This window comes from Monodon monoceros, unplaced genomic scaffold (genome assembly GCF_005190385.1).
Source record: "Monodon monoceros isolate NGI ecotype Baffin Bay Population unplaced genomic scaffold, NGI_Narwhal_1 Super_Scaffold_3, whole genome shotgun sequence".
Classification (NCBI taxonomy): domain Eukaryota; kingdom Metazoa; phylum Chordata; class Mammalia; order Artiodactyla; family Monodontidae; genus Monodon; species Monodon monoceros.
Window position 1 is genome coordinate 74858381 of NW_021703780.1, and position 19582 is coordinate 74877962.

The 19582-nt window shown below is 39.4% G+C and overlaps 1 protein-coding gene across 5 annotated transcripts in view; it reads left to right on the plus strand.

The window, feature by feature from the left end:
- The window catches only part of PTPRG (protein tyrosine phosphatase receptor type G), a 730377-nt gene that overhangs the window by 162789 nt on the left and 548006 nt on the right, over positions 1-19582 (plus strand). For all 5 annotated transcript variants that reach the window (XM_029242114.1, XM_029242111.1, XM_029242113.1 and 2 more), the window contains one exon: positions 14190-14294. In XM_029242114.1, coding sequence (XP_029097947.1) covers positions 14190-14294 — 105 coding nt within the window. The remainder of the gene's footprint in view (positions 1-14189; positions 14295-19582) is intronic.

Sequence of the window (19582 nt, forward strand, 5' to 3'; positions counted from 1 at the left end):
AAATGTGTTTAGCAAACCTTTGTAAGCAATATTTAAAGGAGTGTTTATTTTTCAAAATTCACTCAGGATTTCTGTAATCTACAGGCCTGTAGTTCTGGTACATGGGTTGTACCAATTTGTTTCAGAGAGTTTTATTGCATATGCTACATCTTTCTGATCAGCTATCTAAAAATCAAAGGAACAATTTGTTCTATTCAATTTTGCCTGATAGGGAAGGCTCCAAAGATACAAAGTTGCCCTTCGGCATCATTATATTTATAAAAAAAAAATAATAAAGGAAACAGTCTTTCGATTCCCCCTCCTAACCCCAGTTTGACTGTATTGCAGAGTCATGAAAAGATTTAAATCCATAGTTGAAAAGTCTCCTTGCAATTGATTTTATTCAGCTTCTTGTATACAAATAGATAGTGATAGGAAAAAAGGAAATATTGATCTGAACTTTCAGTTTTGGACTTGAGCTTTCTAAAGTCATAAAACTGCTTTTCCATTTGACTCTTACAGTATAATTGGCCAGAGTCAGAGAAGGTTTTAGGAAAGACACAACCAAAAAAGAAAACTGAAACAAACTGCTTATTTAGTAGCTGCCATTTGTTCATCAGAAAAAGACTTTAGGTTAAACAGTTCTTTTTCCAAAAAAAGGAAAAAGAATCTTTTTCATATAATTAGTTGAAGAAACCACTTATAGAGCTAGTTAAAGCAGATTTAGAGATAAATGCTTTAGCCATCTTGATGTGATGTGGTGAAAATGTTTATGTGGTTAGAGTTTTTAATTAAATCATTTTATTTAAGATTGTAATAGCCCTTTTAATTTTTGTCCTTGAGACTTGCGTTGTGTTATTTCAAGTTAATAACTCCTCTTGAAGCAAAGCAGAATGCTTAATATTTCTTCTAATGATTTCTTTCTGCAACTGAGAACAAAGCAAACCTCATTCTTGCTGGAAAGGAAGCAAAACTAACACCTAATAAAAATGGAGATAACAGGAAGGAACTTGTAGCCCTAGGTAGCAACATTAAAAGTGGTTGCCTGGGCAATACTACCCAATTCCTTGGGTTCTTTTTTTTTTTTGCGGTACGCGGGCCTCTCACTGTCGCGGCCTCTCCCGTTGCGGAGCACAGGCTCCGGACGCGCAGGCTCAGTGGCCATGGCTCACGGTCCGAGCCGCTCTGCGGCACGTGGGATCTTCCCGGACCAGGGCACGAACCCGCGTCCCCTGCATCGGCAGGCGGACTCTCAACCACTGCACCACCAGGGAAGACCCCTTGGGTTCTTTTTTTCTTTTAAATTCCAGGGACAGATGTATTACATTAATTGAATCAAGCCTATGGGAGACTTGTTTCTTAGTATTTCAGGAAGTAGAAATGGTCCTATGTACGGACTTTGAATAATGGAGAAAGAGGTATCAGTATTTTGGTAATTTATCTCCCCACCAGCCACAAAGTATACTTGTCCCTGAATACTTTTTCATGATTATAGACAATCCTGAACAATTGCTAAAGACAAAATCTTTATCCTCTTGCAGAGATGAACTCCTGTAGTTTAATTTATTAATTGTCTTTTACTTGGGCTCCTTACTGTTCTGTTGCTCACACCTACTTGTGGAAGAGACAGGTTTTCTGTTGTGGTGGTGGTGGTGCTTGGCTTTTGATTTTATTTTGGGGTAAATAAAAACGTTATTTATTCATTAAATTGAAGTAAAATTGGTATATAACATTTTGAGTTTCAGGTGTACAACATTATAATTGTATATTCGCATATACTTCAAAGTGATCCCCACCACAAGTCTAATTACCATCCATCACCATACAGTTGACCCCCCCCCATCCCCTTCCCCTCTGGTAACCACCAGTTTGTTCTTTGTATCAGTGATGTTTTCTTTTGTTTGTTTGATACTATTTGTTCATTTGTTTTTGTTTGCTTTTTAGATTTTTATATGAGTGAAATCATACGGTGTTTTTCTCTTTCCGACTTATTTCTCTTAGCATAATACCCTCAAAGTCCATCCATGTTGTTGCAAGTGGCAAGATTTTCTTCTTTTTTATGGCTATGTCATATTCCATGGTGTATCTACGTCACATCTTCTTTATCCATTCATCTATCAATGGACACTTAGGTTGCTTCCATACCTTGATTATTGTAAATAATGCTGCAGTGAACATAAGGATGCATATATCCTTTCAAATTAGTGTTTTCTTTTTCTTTGGATAAATACCCAGAACTGGAATAACTAGATCATATGGTAGTTCTATTTTTAATTTTTGGAGGACTCTCTATACTGCTTTCCATAGTGGCTGCAGTTTACATTTCCACTAACTATGTATATGAGGATTCCCTTTTCTTCACATCCTTGCCACCACTTGTAATTTGTTGTCTTTTAGATGACAGCCATTCTGACGGGTGTGAGGTGATACGTCATTGTGGTTTTGATTTGCATATCCCTGATAATTAGTGATGTTGAACATCTTTCATCTTTTCGTATGCATCTTGGCCATCCGTATGTCTTTTTTGGAAAAATGTCTGTTCAATCCTCTGCCCATGTTTTAAATTGGGTTGTTTGTTTTGTTGCTGTTGAGTTACATGTGTTCTTCATTTATTTTGGATATTAATCTCTTGGATATATCATTTGCAAATATCTTCTCCCATTCAGCGGGTTTCCTCTTTGTTTCATGGATGCTTTTCCTTTGCTGTTTAGTTTGATGTAGCTGTTTAGTTTGATGTAGTCCCATTTGTTTATTTTTGCTTTTGTTTCCCTTGCCTTTGGAGTCATATCCAAAAAAACTCTTAAGACCAATGTCAAGGAGCTTACTGCCTACATTTTCCTGTAGGAATTTTATGGTTTCAGCTCTTATGTTCAAGTCTTTAATCCATTTTGGGTTAATTTTTGTGTATGGTGTAAGATAGTGGTCTGGTTTAATTCTTTTGCATGTGGCTGTCCAGTTTTCCTAGCATCATTTTTTGAAGAGATTGTTCTTTCCCCATTGTATATTCTTGGCTCTTTTGTTGTAAATTAATTGTCCACATATGTGTGGGGTTTTTTCCTGGGCTCTGTATTCTATTCCATTGATCTGTGTGTCAGCTTTTATGTCAATATGGGAGTTTTTTTTTTTTTTTTTTAGAATCATCTGGGGAGGCAGGGAGAAGCCAATTGGGCTTACAGCCATGCAATGTCCATGTTTCAACAATGACAAAATTGTTTTCTAAAATACATCACCCACCTAAGCTTCCTTCAACATCCATAGTAGGGTGGTCTGTACCTCTACAAGCATCATACAGGCAGGTAATTTTTTTTCTTATAAGATATTGAGAATATAGTTATACACCATTTAGCTGTAAAAGAAAATACAGTGATAATGAGTATTCTTGCCTTCTTTCTTTTCCTCATTGTATTTGTAAATAGTTGCTTCTAGTTTGCCTCCTATTAATATCTTTTTAAAAATTGACATGTATGAGCAATTAATTGCTTGATGAAACTAGTGCAAATCCCAATTCATGCGAAAAAGGGCAAAGGGAAATTGTAGAAAATAATAGCAAAATAAAACTAAAAATGAGCTGAATCAGCTTGGTGCTTTGTGACCACCTAGAGGGGTGGGATAGGGAGGGTGGGAGGGAGGGAGACGCAAGAGGGAAGAGATATGGGGACATATGTATATGTATAACTGATTTACTTTGTTATAAAGCAGAAACTAACACACCATTGTAAAGCAATTATACTCCAATAAAGATGTTAAAAAAATAAAAATAAAAATGAGCTGAGTAGGCATTTGGTCAGGTGAATATAAATATTAGGCTGCTATTTGCTCAAAACTTTCCCTCCAGGAGCACCGGCGTCCTGCACATTTTATGAATGATTTGTCTTCACTCACCCTGGGGGCCCAGGTGATGAGCCACTGTTTTCTGCTCTTGCCCGCCTCCCTCCAGTCCCCCTGCCACAGCAGAGTCACCTTTTCAAAGTGTACATTGATAAGTGTTCTAAATTTAGATTATGGTAATGGTTGCAGAACTCTGTAAATATACTAAAGCCCATTATATATCAAGAGAGCTGTTTTAAAGGAAAGCACATGTTAGACATATTGGTTGTCCTCTTGGAGTCCTTCATTGCCTTCTCAAGCTCATTCAAAGCTCATCCTGTAGGATGTTGCACTTGTTACTCTTCAACCTCCTTCTTCTCCCCCCACCAGCTCACCAAGCTTCAGCCAGCCTGGCCTCCTTATGCCACCTTCTTTCCTGCCTCAACATCCTCATACATGCTTTTCCCCTGTCTTGACCTCTATCCTCCCATCCTGTGCATCAATGCCTTCAACTAAAATGATACCTACTTCCCTGATTAATCTCTCTACCTTCCTTCCCTATTTCTATTTTTCCTTACTGTATCATGCTTGTTTCATTTAATTTTCATATTTGTTTCACTGCGTACACAAATTGTAATTTATGTATGGATTGATTGACCTGCTAGCGGAAAGAAAGGTCCGAGATGGCAGGAGTAATGTGGGGGTTGGTATGTGCTGTTGAATGCCTTGGTGTACTAGTATCCTGCCTTGGAGAGACCAGGAATACTTGCCTAAATCTTACCAAATTCCCTAGAAATTCTCCTTTTGGCCAGATAGTTAGTGTGGAGGTAGAGTGGGAACTTTGTTGCCTAGCAGCACACGCATAGACAGCTAGAGGCCACGGAGTGGCTCGCTGGCCAGGAATGATGTGGTGTCTTTAACGTGGCCCCAGAGGTCACAGGTTCCTGGGTTAACTAGCCATTCGGGTCTATCCACACTGTGACTGGTGTCTGGTGTCTTGAGCAAGGGGTGTCATGGTTGGAATGCCCTCTGTATGTGATCCCTAAGCCCAGAGCTTAGGGCTTGTGCCTCAGTGTGTTTTCTACAATCTACTGTGGTTGGGTACTATCTTGGTGGGTATTTTTGTCTCTGTGAAGCTTGTTCTCTCCACGTTCTGGAAATGTGCATCATGGCACATTTTGCTAGGGTTTGTAGATGTGCCATAGTTTTGAAATGGGCACCCAACAACATTTAAATAGAGTTTTCTCTTTGCCCATTTCTTTTTATTCTATTAAAAATGCCCATTTCATTGAATATTGTTCATTCAGTGTTTCACAGGGACTATATGTGTACGTATAACTCAGCTATATAAAAGGCCCAAGTTATAAAGTTTATTCTTCTCAGGGATAAAAATGTATCAGGCATTTACAGTTATACATTTTAAATAAGAAAAAATGAAGAAAATGTATTAATCAATGTATCACTTTGTTTCCCTAATTCAAGTTGTAACTTAATATTTATTTCTGCTTTAATATGAGTGACTTTCTTTTTATAGACAAATAACCAGTGTTTGTATAATTCTAGTTGGATATTCTCCACATCATGTTAGGAAAACCCCTCTACATTTTTCTGTTAGTACTGTCAGAACTAGATTTTATCTCAGACAATTGGCAATAGTGGTGGGAAGAGTGGCTTAGACAGCTTCTTCCTTTTGAAATTGTTAGGTTTTTAGTTTTTGAAGGCCCATGGAGAAACTGTTTTTCACTTGTGATGTTTATTTACTTTTCAGCAGGTGGAGTAACTGTTACCTCACAGATATTTCTATGATTCCTAAAATTCAATTTTGTGAAGAATAGTTGTAGTATAGTGTCAGCTGTACAGGCTTGAGAGGAATATCTGGTTCAGGGCTATGTGTTCTTGGCAAGTTACATGCCTTTTCTGAACAATTGTACCTAAGCCACAAGATTATTGGAAGAAGTATATGAGCCACTATATTGATAGTACTTTTAATAATACCTTCCTCATAGGCAAAGATTGAGTTAGTAAATAACCTGTTATTGGGCCAAGCTGTAGGTGGCAAACCCAAATGGCCATAGGAACTAGATAAGAAAGGGACTTGACATGGGCAGGGTCATGATTCTTCTCTAAAGAGCTAGTCACTATTGACATAGCATATTGGTGCTATTTGAGAACAAAGTTCACATTTCTCATTAAAAAATACAGATATTGGAGTTCTTTCTTGGATTTTCTCAAGTTGACAACTAATTAAACACACATGCATGCAAACACATACAGTGGGTGAAACAAGACATCTGGGTCCATGGCTGTGTTCAGCGTGGTGGCCACCAGTTGTAATGGCTAATCTGAATTTGCCCGTTCTGTTGATCACGAAGGATTCAAAGAGATGGCACAGTTGTGAAATTGGAAGTACAGATTTGTGGCAGTGGACATCGCTAAAACACCATCTATGCTTAATCCTCATTTTCCCAGGAATCTTACAGAACCAAGAAACTTGATTCTTTGAGAACCAAACAGATTAAAATGGATTGGAAGGGTTGGTTGAGTTATTTCTATATGATGTTTGATATCAGGGGTCCAATTATTTTTTAGGAGGGTGCCTCTGAGGAAGAGTGAACTGTGATATTTTTCAGATTTTCATCACAAATGTATAATGAGCCGCCATATAAATCATTTGTTCAAGTGTACCCTTTCTCGGACCTGTTGGGAAGCGTGTTTTTTATTTCTGAAGTTTTTAAACTGTGATATAGTTGGTAGCAGATGAATCGTTCTAATTTTTTGTCCCTTTTAGCCCTGTCTGATTTAAAAAAAAAAAAGATTCTGCCTTTTGTTATCAGTGTTATTTTAGAGTAAAATAACAAATAGAAGTTCATTATTTTGCTTCTCTGCCTGACTTAAGTAATTTTTACAAGCCTGTAAAAATGTGTTCTTTGTACCCCTAGGTTATTATATTGCTGTGTGATTCCTTTTTTCCCTTGAACTGCCTGTAAGTTTTAGTAATCTACTTTACTTAAAAAAAAAAAAAATAGTCATGGCTCTCTATTAGGTCTCTTTATCACTTTGGATGATGAAAAATACTTTTTTTGTAGTTGGAACAATAGGTACCTTTAAATGTGGTAAAATAGGTAATCTACTGTAATATAATCTATTGTATTTGAGCTTAGCTCAGTATCACAAACAACTATGGGGACCATTTGTAATGCAGTAGTTACAAAGGAATGTACTTCTTGATTTACTTATTGGGACACTCACTAAGTACATTTTACTACAATTAATTGAAATACAGGCACAAAGGAGATGAGAGGCTGATGGAATATTTAATTACTTTAATATAATTTGATAATTTTGCCTATTGTAGTCACAAAAAAGATAAAGATTTATTCATTTTAGGCTGTTGTGTGGGATTTAATGTTCTTAAATGCTCTTTAAAATTTAGAATTATACTTAATAGAGAGATTTCACCATCCTTGAGGGATCTTTAATTTGTTTGTTGTATGAGCAGTTATAATAAATACAAACAGCCTGCTTAACTGCTTGTCTGCCGTTCTGGAAATATGCATCTGAATTTGAAAATGTGAGGGCCTGTTACTTATTTTTAGTGGGCTTATTTTTGGCAGTAACTCTGGCAGAAAACTAGGACTCTTTATATGAGAGCCACCCATCCATCATCCTAAAGTAATTTTCATTCTGGCACTGGGGAGCCAGAATTTCTTTGTTCTGATGTTTTCAGTTTTGGATGGAAGCTGACCAATTCTCCCAGGCTTCTGAGTCCTTTGGAATGACCTAGAATTGGACATATAGTTAAGTGGAAATACCCTCAAGTGTCACTACACTATTTTGCTTTGGGTACAAGATATGGGACTTTGTTTTAGATGGCATTTGGGGCTGTTCTCATTATAAATGGACTCTGGTTTCACCTTTACATAACTTCTGTCATATAATCACACTCGCCTATAGGAGATCATAACATTGCTATGATCAAGTGGACACTGCTGGGTCAATATGGTGGTAAGATGAAACAGTAATGTGGAGGAACGCCGTGGGTATTATGAAACGCTTGGTGGCCACAGTTTTCCTTTCTTTGTAGGCACCTCTGACTTCCTTTCATTTTCAGATATACAAATGCATGTGTAAATGGGCCACTTTTGTCAAAAACAGTAAGACGTTAGTTGTACTCTGTAATTTCAATTTACACGTTTGCAATTTTGGAAGAAAAATATTCTTTATCAATATGTAAATATGTTTATTTTTAATCTCATGTAGATTCAGTGACCCTTCTCTCTGACCATAAAACCCAAGAAAAGACATCTATGTCAAGAATGTTATTTGATGTAATGTTTAGAGGAACTAGTCTCTTGGTATGAAAAATATTCAGCCTGTTAACACGGAAGAGTTAACACAGCTTGAAACTCTTTTTCCTCCTCAAGTCAAAATTTCTGTAAAACACTGAGAGTAAGAATTATACCAAAGCCTCCTGAAGATATAGTTAAGGCAGATGGGATACACATCTGCTTTTATATTCCCAGAATAAAAACATTTATTGTTATCAACTCTGTCTGATGGCTCTGGGAAATTAAATCATGCACATAGGAAACAGTTTTGTTGATATCTTCTGTGGTAGGTAGCTCTTAGGATATTTTTGTAGGAAAGGATTGGGCCTTTGGGTCTGGAAATGTTATTATCTTTTTCGCTTCAGGCTGGAAATGAGGTAGTCTCCGTACAAGTTCTGAGAGGTGAGAGAGTTTCTGAAGACTCCCTGATGAAAAGACCTATCACTCAGTCAGCTTTCTGCATAGCAACCTACTTAAGATTCCTCCTGCTGAGTGAGCTGTGGGAATCATTGGCTAGTTAATGCTACTGGTTTTGAAATCTCTACTGTCGACATTGAGAGACACATTCTCTTGGGTGATGGGTGTAGCTGGGTTTTCCCTTTACAAAATCATATTATTTTTATGCTATCCAGACCCTTGTAGGCTACCCAGGTTTGATATTCCTCATGTCCAGGTTTGTTAGCCATGTGCGTGGTTTGGTTAAACTTTCCCTAGAGACAACCTCTTTGAAGAGTATACGGCAATATATGGTTGGGCATCATTTCTGTCTTCTACGCTTGTTACATCACTGCAAACCCAATTCCTTGAAGCATTGTAAACCAGTGAAAGCCCTCCTGAGCTTTCCGCTGTCAGCCGACTTCAGCTCCATAAACCGTAGCCCGCTTGGTGCTACAGAACTTGGGAGAAGACGGAACGTATGTTTGCATAACACCAACTCCTCCCTCTTGGTAGTCACATGATAACCATAGGCAGATTTACACTTCCTGTCTGTTCTGAGGAGTGAAACTACATATTTTCATAAGCATGCACCATTTTTAATTGTGTAATTAAGCTGCTGACATAAGCAAGTAAGCAATTTGACATGAAGGTAAGGATCCGCAAAGGCACGCATTTGCATAATATAATTTTCTGCACAGAAGATACTGGAAATCTATAGCATGATTCACAGCCTCACCATATCATTGCCATGCCGCTGTTAGGTGGCCGTTGGAGTTTAGAAGAGTATGAAGCATATTAAAATTGATTGAATTTGGTGTGCTGAGTCTGTATCTTTACTTGGGAACCACAGATTGTCTCTTTTTGCAAATCTCTGCTCCTTGCCAATGAGACATTACATTGCTTAATATACTCCATATACAGTTTTTGACTGCTGTTCAAGTAATAATTTTTAAAAGTTGCTTTTAGGAAATACTTTGTCATATGATCAAAACACATTTGAAGAAGGGACTTGAAACTTTGTTTTCAATCATGCAGGTGCCAGTGATACATGATTATGTTCTTATTTGGGGAAAAAGAAATCACACACTACTGACATAGATGGAATAAAAGGGAAAACTAAATATAGTTATCTTTAATGAATAGTTGATGTGTTAAAAAGAGAGATCTGGTGCTGGCGTGATGAAGTCCTTTGCTACCTGGTTCATTTCTGAGTTGATTCCTAAAGAATTGCTTATTAGATACTCAAGCTAGTTCCTTCCAGCCTCACGTTTTAGATGTTTGCTGTTTCTGATAGGAGGGTGGTGTTTAAAAAGCGAGACAGTAGGGGAGAAGATTGTGGTTTTGCTTATGGCTCATATAAGCACACACCAACACACACACACATACACACATACTCTAGCCTCCAACACAGGCACCGTGAGCCTTTCTGGTGTTCATGTATTTATTTACTCACTCACTCACTCATTACTGAATACACACCATATGCCAAGCTCCATCATGGGAGGTAGGCTGAGAGCTCCCTGTCTCAGGGAGCTTAGAACCCTTCATAGGCCATGCAGCATGCCCTTCAGATGCAGGTTTTCCTGCCCATCCTTACCTTGCTGGGTACAACCCACATTGTTCCTCAATACTCTGGGGAGTGTGATGATGAGGGCGTTAACCCACCTTCCTTGGGACGGCTCTGCCCCCTCTGTCACTTCTAGTCTGTTGGTCTTTATACAGCAAAGCCACACCTCTCACATTTGGCCCAAGTGAACCCCCTTCAGACAGGCAGTTCCACTGCTCAGTGCAGATGCCTTACACCGCAGTGTGACGTATGGCTGGGAAAGTATCTGTGCTTTGGGGTTGGATTCCATTACTTTGCAGTGTCAGGGGAGGACCTTCTGATGTGTCCCTCCCTTGTTTCTTGAGTTGGATATATCTTTGTAGACTTGCTTTTTCATTAATGGTTTAGTGGGTTTGGAGAGGTGACGTGTGTGGGACCCTAAAACCTATAGCCTGTATCCAGTTCGGTTAAAGACTGTTGTGATTATGGCCTACTTCTAAGTACTTAGACATTTTCACACTTACCTGATGAAGCTCTGGACTCCGTAGCTTTGCATTCCCAGTAGGATGGGTAATGCAGCTGCTGGTGGGCTTTGTCCTCCTTTGCTGCACCCTCATATTCTCAAAAGTTCTGAGAAATAAAAGGTAATTCCCTTTCAGGAAAAAAAAAGAAGAGGGGACTGGTGATGGAGACTGTGATTCTAGTGTGATCTTCTGTAAAGAGTATAAATGAATATCCTCATTCCTTCTTTACTTTTATACCTGGTTCATTTGTTTGTGAGCCGAATCTGGCTGGAACTCTGGTTCAGTTTAGATTTGCTTGTCTAATTGCTCAGGTCAACGCCACACTGGTGTGATGTAGGCAGCAGGATATTCATTTCGGTGGCCAGGTCTTTACTAGAATTAAGACAGGCTTAGCCTGTCAAGTCACAGGCTGTGAGGCTAAGTTAATAGTGTCACAGATAACAGGACCTCAGGTCTAGCTCAGCAGGAAAGTTGGTGGTTCTTATCTCTGGCTGCAAAATAGAACCACCTGGAGAACATTTTAAAAAAAGGACTGGTATCTTGGTCCCACCCCAGACCAATTAAAGTGGAATCTCTGGAGGGTAGGGTCCAGGGCATAGGGTTTTTGTTTGTTTTGTTTTATTTTTAAAGCAGCCAGGGTTGAGAGTCAGAGCTCTAGTCCAACAATGGCCTTTTCTGCATGGAAAAATTGATGATTAGGTGTTGAAGTGACTTGTTTGAAGGTCACCAAGGTCACATGAGTGTCACTGGGGGAAAAGTGAGCTTTGGTAAGTGATTGGTTCATGTAACTATAAAGCCTTCCAGGGGGTTGGTATCAAATTGGCTTTATCCTGAGCTTGAGTTTTGTCAACAGAATTGATCCATAGATTTTGCTTTCTCTGGCTTGGTTCCATTTTTTTGTTTTATTTAAAGATTTATTATTTATTTATTTAATTTATTTTTGGTCGTGTCAGGTCTTAGCTGCGGCACCCGCACAGGATCTTTGTTGCGGCATGCAGGATCTTTCCTTGCGGTGCGTGGGCTTCTCTCTCATTGTAGCATGCGGGTTTTCTCTCTCTAGTTGACGTGCGCGAGCTCAGTAGTTGGGGCGCAAGGGCTCAGTTGCCCTGCGGCATGTGGGATCCTAGTCCCACGACCAGCGATCGAACCCGCGTCCCCCGCGTTGTAAGGCGGATTCTTTACCACTAGACAACCACGGAAGTCCTGCTTGGTTCCATTTTTGAGCGCCTCTATGGATCCCCTGCTTGACCCTCAACCATCCCCGTGAAGCTTCCAGCTCATGTCATAACACCTTCAGCAAGAGAGACAATCTCTCTGATTGGCTGGTGTCTCCATTCCCAAACATATGTATCACTGGGGCTAAACATACCAGCCTCATAAGATTGGTATAAGGACAACACCAGCTACTATGAGCAGAGCACCTTTTTCAGCTCTGAGTGTGTAGTGCTTTTTAAATGCCTGATAACATAGTGGAAATTTGTTGCCAAGTCTCTGTTTTGGTAATCATCACACCCCACTCCACCTGCTAGGTCACGAGTCATGGATTGGACAACCACGTCATGTTGCCCCCGTCCTTGCCAGGTCCAAGGGTGGGCCTTGTTTGACTTAAGCCAAGTGAATCACTGTAAACTGTGTCCCTGGCCCCAGTCGTATGTGTGGGAATGGGGACACGGTTTTTTACTCAGTCTTGATACAAGGAGGAAGGATTGTTTGTGAGTGATTATTCAGAGCGAATTAGCTCTAAGAAGCATAGAAGACAGGTACGTAAGATGTTTCCCATATGCATAGAAAATAAATCAGTCGAACAATTAGGAAACTTTTTAGTGGGTATGTGGTTGAGCCTCAGTTTCCTTGTCTGTAAAATGGAGTTAAAAATACCAGCCTCATAGAATCATTATGAAGGTAACACAAATTACTGTGAACAGACAAGGAAGCCGAGCAATTGTTTATTTAGTATGCTTTAGTGGAGGAAAAAATAGTTGAGGAGACTAGGAGATGGGAAATTTTATTTTTGATCCGTAGAAGCTTAGAATGGTCAACTTCCTGAAGCTCTGAATGGCTCATCTGCAAGAGTATAGGATGAATTGGACCATATGTATCTAAACCTTCATCTTACTTTAAAAATGGTTAGTAACTTAGGTTTTGACTTTGTCATTCAGGACCAAAGAGCATGCATAGATGACACCAGGTTTACTTTGGTAATGTGTGTTTGGATTTTACAAGATTCCCATTTCCCTCTAAAGGGCTCATCTCTGTGGAGTAGCTTTGTTCAAGCATTGTTTCTTTTAAAGCCAGTCTTTGCAATGAACGTGCAAGCATAAAGTACTTTACATGTTTCCTAATTTTTCTTCATGACCCATCACGTTGTCAACAAAGCTAATGCCATCATGGTGAGATGATTATTATTATCACTACTCTGACTAATTTGGAATAATGTATTGTGCTTTCCTGGTGCCATCTTAGTCTTAAACTGAATATGAATATACAGTTCCTCTAACCATTTTTCTTGCTTTTCAAAGGCACACTTGATTTTGTTTGGGTGCATTTAAATATTAACACAGACAGCTGGGATGTATTGTTTGAAGTGCAGTTCCAATTCATTTTGGATTCTGGGCACCTGTGATACTTGTCTTCTTACACATCAGTGCATTCAGGTGTGGGCTCACCACAAAAGAAATTTGCATCCATGAAGTAGCTGGGAGCGGAGGGCTTTGAACACTGTAGCAGGCAGATGGAAGCTCTCCATATTGGGGTAGGAGATTGGATTCATTCTGCGTTTTCAAAGAAGTACATCATTAAGCAGTATTTCTTTTCTGAACATTGCTGGCCTTGGAGGGTTTCAAGCTTCATATCTTCAGATATAACAGGTGACTATCTTGGGTCCAAAGTATGTGGAGGACTGGTTCACACCATGGGGTGTCTTCCAGGCCTCAAACTGTGATGTGTTTGGATGGCAGAGGCCTGAGATTTGTGGCAGGCGTGCTTGTATTCGGTTCCTTGATCTGCATACTTAGCTGTGTGACCTGGGACTGGTTACTTAGTGTCTCTGAGCCTTCATTCCTCCATCTGTAAAAGAGATGGAATGAGCCCTTGCCCGATGAAGATCAAATAAGGCTAGAGGCCCTGTGCACCTAGGACATAGGCTTACGCATATAGTTGGAACCAGAACCGTGGGTTCTAGGCCTACAGTTGTATGACCTTGGGCAAGCCTAAGTTACTCAACTGTCTAAGCTTCAGTTTGCTTATCTGAATGGACCCGTTATTGAGACATTGTATCTACTGCCTGGTGGTTCGTTGGGAATTAAATAATGTGTGTAAAGTGTTTAGTGCATCTTGAGTTCATGGCGCAGAGAGAAGGCTCATTGTAAGCTATTACTAGTATTAATAATAATCCTGGTAATCTCTCTAGGTTCTTCTGTAGCTGTTTTTCTGTAAAATCAGGAGGTTCTCTTCAGTTAGCCCCAAGGTCTGTGCTTCTAGGCGGTCACTGGGCTATGTGCGTTTGACACCCACCCTGTGTCCAGCGGGGTGATGATTTTGACTCACCGCGGCTCTCCTGTCTTGCAGCGTTGACAGAAGGCTACATGGGGGCCCTGCACGAGAACAGACAGGGCAGCTCGGCGCAGATCCGCAGGCGCAAGGCTTCCGGCGACCCGTACTGGGCCTACTCGGGTGAGTTGACTGGTTCCCACCGCGATCATACAGGCCAGTTCACATCCCATTAAATTCACTCGAAAGCACACTTTTAATCATTTTCACGCCTGATTTCTGTTTGTTCAAACCTTTTGTAGTTCACTAAAAGTTGAAATATTCAAGCCTGTTTTTCTTCAAGGTGATAAGTACTTTAATTTATCTCTCCCACCTGTTTTCTCAACCTGCTGTTTTCCCCTCAAATTGCATTTAATTTCTGAACTTTACTTGTTAATGAGTTATTGTACCAAACTTGTAATTTTCCGAAAGACGCGGCCTTTTCTTGTCTCGTCCCAGTGGCTGTGATTTCAGAGAGCAGAAAATATAAGCCTAGTCTTCAGCTGCTAAAAGCTGCTAAATATTACAGCGCGTCACATATCAAAATGACCTATTATGCTTTAATCTAAGAAACGCAACTTTATTTTCAAATCAAATCTTGTTAGTTGAATGTATTTCAGCCCTCTATGGTGTTTCTGTAGTTTGTTTCATTTTTTTTTTTTCACATTTCGCCTTTGAGCAAGTGAAGAGAGAGAGCATTGTTAAAACTATGTTGAATGCTACATTGGAAATAATTTTCTTACATCTGAAGGGGCAAAAAAAAAAAAAAAAAGAAGAAGATCTGCAAGAATATACAGGCCTTTCTGGCTTATGCTTCTAACAACTATCAAAAATAAGATAGGTGGATTGTTATTTCTAAAAGAGATTTTGGTGCACAAAAATACATGGAAAATGTAGTGCAGCTAATTAAGGAGGAATGCTTGAGGAAGACAGACCACTTTGGAAATCACTCTAGCACTGAATAATTCAAATTTTTGTATGAAAGTGCTTGGAGGCATGGAGTATTAGTCTTGATAATAAATCTGTGCATTATGCAATGTTGTTACATACAGAACTGAAAGGTATTATTTTCATAATGATAACTCTGGTTTTAAACCCTGAGTTGCCACCTGCAAATCCTGTTAAATTCATGTCAGTGTAAAATTTATAGGCCTGATCTTTAATTACACCTTATCTATTGACTTTTTGCATCCTTTTGTCTATTGATAAATCTCCTGCCCCTACAGGGAGAATAGTCTATCTGTTTTGTTTTGCAAGGAACAGATAGTGGTTCTGAAGTCTTCCATCACACACCCTTCCTTGTGATCAGAATTATCTAATTAGAGCCTTTTTGTCACCATTCCTGATAAATGAAGGAAATTGGGAGATGAAGACCGAAATTACATATATATAGCTTCTTGCCAAGAAACCCAAAGAAAATTTATTGTTTTGTACTCTGTGGCTCTGATATCAGTTAGGAAGAGGCATAAAGTGGCCTGCTATTCACAGTTCATCAATTTCGAATAATAATGCTGTTGGGAAATTGGAAGTTATATCCCATCAGCATCTACAATTGCAAATGGCAGTGAAGGAATGAAGGGCCTAAAAATGTTCCCATTACTTAGTTAAGAATGGACATAATTAGTGCAATCTTTGGGATGGAGCATTTGTTGATATTCTTAACTCTGGTGGACTTAATGAGTCTCCATTTTGTATTTCTGAAATGCATTGTGTCTGGATTTGGGAACTGTTTCTGTCAGTAGAAGGGCTACTAGTTCATCTTCAGCGGGTTGGCATGCTCTTCCATAAAGATCCCAGTCGTAAATATCTTGGGCTTTGCAGGACATATGGTCTCTGTTGCAGCTACTCAAGTCTGCCTTATAGTGCAAAAGCAGCCATAGGTAGATGGACGAGCTGTCTGTGTTCTGATAAAAATTGATTTATGAACAAGGAAATTTGAATTTATTATAATTTTCATGTGTCAGGAAATCTTATATTTTAGACTTTTTTTCCCCTCAACCATTTAAAAATAGAGAAACCATTCTTTTCAGGTTGTACTAAAATTGGCGGCCGGTTGGATAGGGTCCACAGGCCATAGTTTGTCAACCTCTGTCTTAGTTGTGGTTTTTTTTTTTTTTGTGGAATCAGGAGAAGACAGTCATTTGAAGAATCCCCCAGAAGGCTATATAGACTGGCTTGGAAGAACCAGTGGAGTAACTTGCTAGGTGTAATGGAAAAAAATAAAAGTAAAAGGAGAAGAAAAGTATGAGAGAGGTATCGATTGATGGTTTATAGTCCTATACTTTAAACATTTTCCTGAAAATTCCATGGTATCAGTGGTTATTTTCAGCAAAGTGGTGAAATATTGGTTCTCATGTCAAGAACACTTGGGATCCTTTAGAGACACTCCTTAGCATTTGGTAAATAGACAAAGAAAGGGCAGGAAGGAGTAAGAGTTGTTGCCTGTCACCTTTGGTACTTCAGACAAGGGCCTTAAAACCACAGGGTACCAGATGTTGAACTATGAGCTGCAGGTATTACCTCTAGGTATAAATCTTGCTTGGAAAGTTGGACTGCCAAAAGAAAGGTCATTATTTGCAGAGGCGAATGGTTTTAGATTTAGCGGAGGTGAAGCAGGCCACTTCTGAAAGATTGGTTTAATGGTCCAGGTTTTAATCTCATGACTCTAATTCACAAGTTTGTCTTAGTTCCTCCTAAGATAAGGGCATTGGTGCTTTGGGGGGTATTATGTGTGAGAGTGTGAATTTTGAAGTCACATAGACTATGGTTCAAATCTAAGCCTTATCTCTTAATATCTTTATGATGTTGGCATTTAACTGCTTGGAGCCTCAGTCTCCCCATCTTTGAAATAGGAATGATTAATAGAACTTCCCTCATAGAGATGTTAATGGGAATGAAATGAGATGATGTGTGTGAAAAATTTAACAAATCCCTGGTATAATGTATCTAATACTACTTCTTGCTGTTTTTGACACTATCAGTACTTTTGCTACTGTTGATATTGTTGTTATTGGAATTCTCGGTTGGGTGCTATGATTGACAGTGGGTGATCCCTAGGTAATGCTTCGAGCTAACTAGCTAAATTCTGTCAGCCGTAATTCACAAGAATTGCCCATTTGAGATGTGGGAATGAGGGTTAAGCAAAAACTATCCTTAAGTTCAGGGCTTGGCAGACTACAAACCAACACCTGTTTTTGTGAGTAAAGTTTTATTGGAACACAACCACGTTTGGCACTTGTTGATGGCTACTTTCATGTTACGACTCATGTTAGAGTTGAGTAGTGGCCACATAGACCTTTGACCAGGAAGCCTAGAATATTACTATCTGGCCCTTCACAGAGAAGGTTTGCAACTCCTGATCACACTGATACAGCCTGGGTTATTGAGCAGATGGTAGCCTGACTCATAAACCAAACTCTTCAGAGATTTGGAACATGTCTCTGTTTTTTCTGGCCTTGCATTTCCCTTGAGCTGAAATACCCCCAGCAAATGTTCTAGGTAGCATCCATAGTGATTCTGGTGGTCCCACTCTTGGAAAGTACTGGGAGGGACGAAGATGAGGGAGTGATGTGCTTCAGGAGGTGGAACGGGGAGAGAGGAGTGGGTGTTGGTGGTCCAGGGGCCCCTGGATTCTGGTGTCCTAATCATTAGGTTGCCTTTGGGTACAGGGTGGGTTTTGGTGAATGATGCTGGTCTGATAATCTGGTGGCATCCCACCTGGTCACTTGCGGAGAGTTGCATAAGTATTTGAGCTGTGGAGAACTTGTTTTAAGGATATTGTCATGATAGCATTTCATTGATATTAGTGTAACTTATCCCTTTAGGACTAGCCGAGTTATTTCAGTTTCACTGCATCACCTTGGATAATGTCTACATCCTATTTATATTTGAAATGCCAAACAACTTTACTTTCATAGGCTTATCAAATGACGCCATTGTGAACACCTACAGCTTTAGGATACAGTACTGTTTACTGAGGAGTCTGGAGACAGGTGTTTTCGTCCCATTGTGCTCATCTGAGGATAGGTTTTCTCTCTGGTTCTCTGTTTTTTCTACTCTAAAAAGGAGTGCTCATAATATCTGAGTTCAACTTGAAAATATCACGCATAAGAGATATGAAGCAGAACTTAAATGTAAGATTATTATTATTAACTGTTAATAATAGCAGTGTAATTTCAAGATTGCTGTATATCTTTGGATTTATTTGCCTTATACCAAGAATAGGGAAAAGCGGGGAAAGACCTTTGATGTGCTTCATGGAGAACTACACAGAAAAAAAATAAAAGCAATAGTTTTGAGAGTATCTCGTTGGCAATATTACAACAGTTTCTCTTCTGTTCGTTTTCTTGACTAAGATACAAATATTTTTTCTGTGTTACTTGAGGTGATGACAGCCCATGAATTTTGGAGTTTGCCCAGAACTTCCGTAATTATTACACAAAATGTAACACATGCTAGGTAGGTCATTGTTGCCAGAAAGGGAAATGGGAAACAAATTGGGAGCAAGTTCAAGTGGAAATTTGAGGCTTTTTTTTTAATAGATCTTTATTGGAGTATAATTGCTTCACAGTACTGTGTCAGTTTCTGTTGTACAATAAATTGAATCAGCCGTATGCATACATATGTCCCCATATCCCCTCCCTCTTGAGCCTCCCTCCCACCCTCCCTATCCCACCCCTCTAGGTTGTCACAAAGCACTGAGCTGATCTCCTTGTGCTATGCGGCTGTTTCCCACTAGCTAACTGTTTTACATTCGGTAGTGTGTATATGTGGATGGTACTCTCACTTCACCCCAGCTTCCCCCTCCCACCCCATGTCCTCAAGTCCATTCTCTATGTCTACATCTTTATTCCTGCCCTGAAACTAGGTTCATCAGTACCATTTTTTTTCTTAGATTCCATATATGTGCAGTAGAATATGGTATTTGTTTTTGTCTTTCTGACTTGCTTCACTCTGTATGACAGACTCTAGGTCCATGTACCTCACTACAAATAACTCAGTTTCGTTTCCTTTTATGGCTGAGTAATATTCCATTGTATATATGTGCCACGTCTTCTTTATCCATTCATCTGTTGATGGACATTTAGGTCGCTTCCATGTCCTGGCTATAGTAAATAGTGCTGCAGTGAACATTGTGGTACATGTCTCTTTTTGAATTATGGTTTTCTCAGGGTATATGCCCAGTAGTGGGATTGCTGGGTCATATGGTAGTTCTATTTTTAGTTTTTTAAGGAACCTCCATACTGTTTTCCACTGTGATTGTATCCGTTTACATTCCCACCAATAGTGCAAGAGGGTTCCCTTTTCACCACACCCTTTCCAGCATTTATTGTTTCTAGATTTTTTGATAATAGTCATTCTGACTGGAGTGAGGTGATACCTCATTGTAGTTTTGATTTGCATTTCTCTAAATGATTAGTGATGTTGAGCAT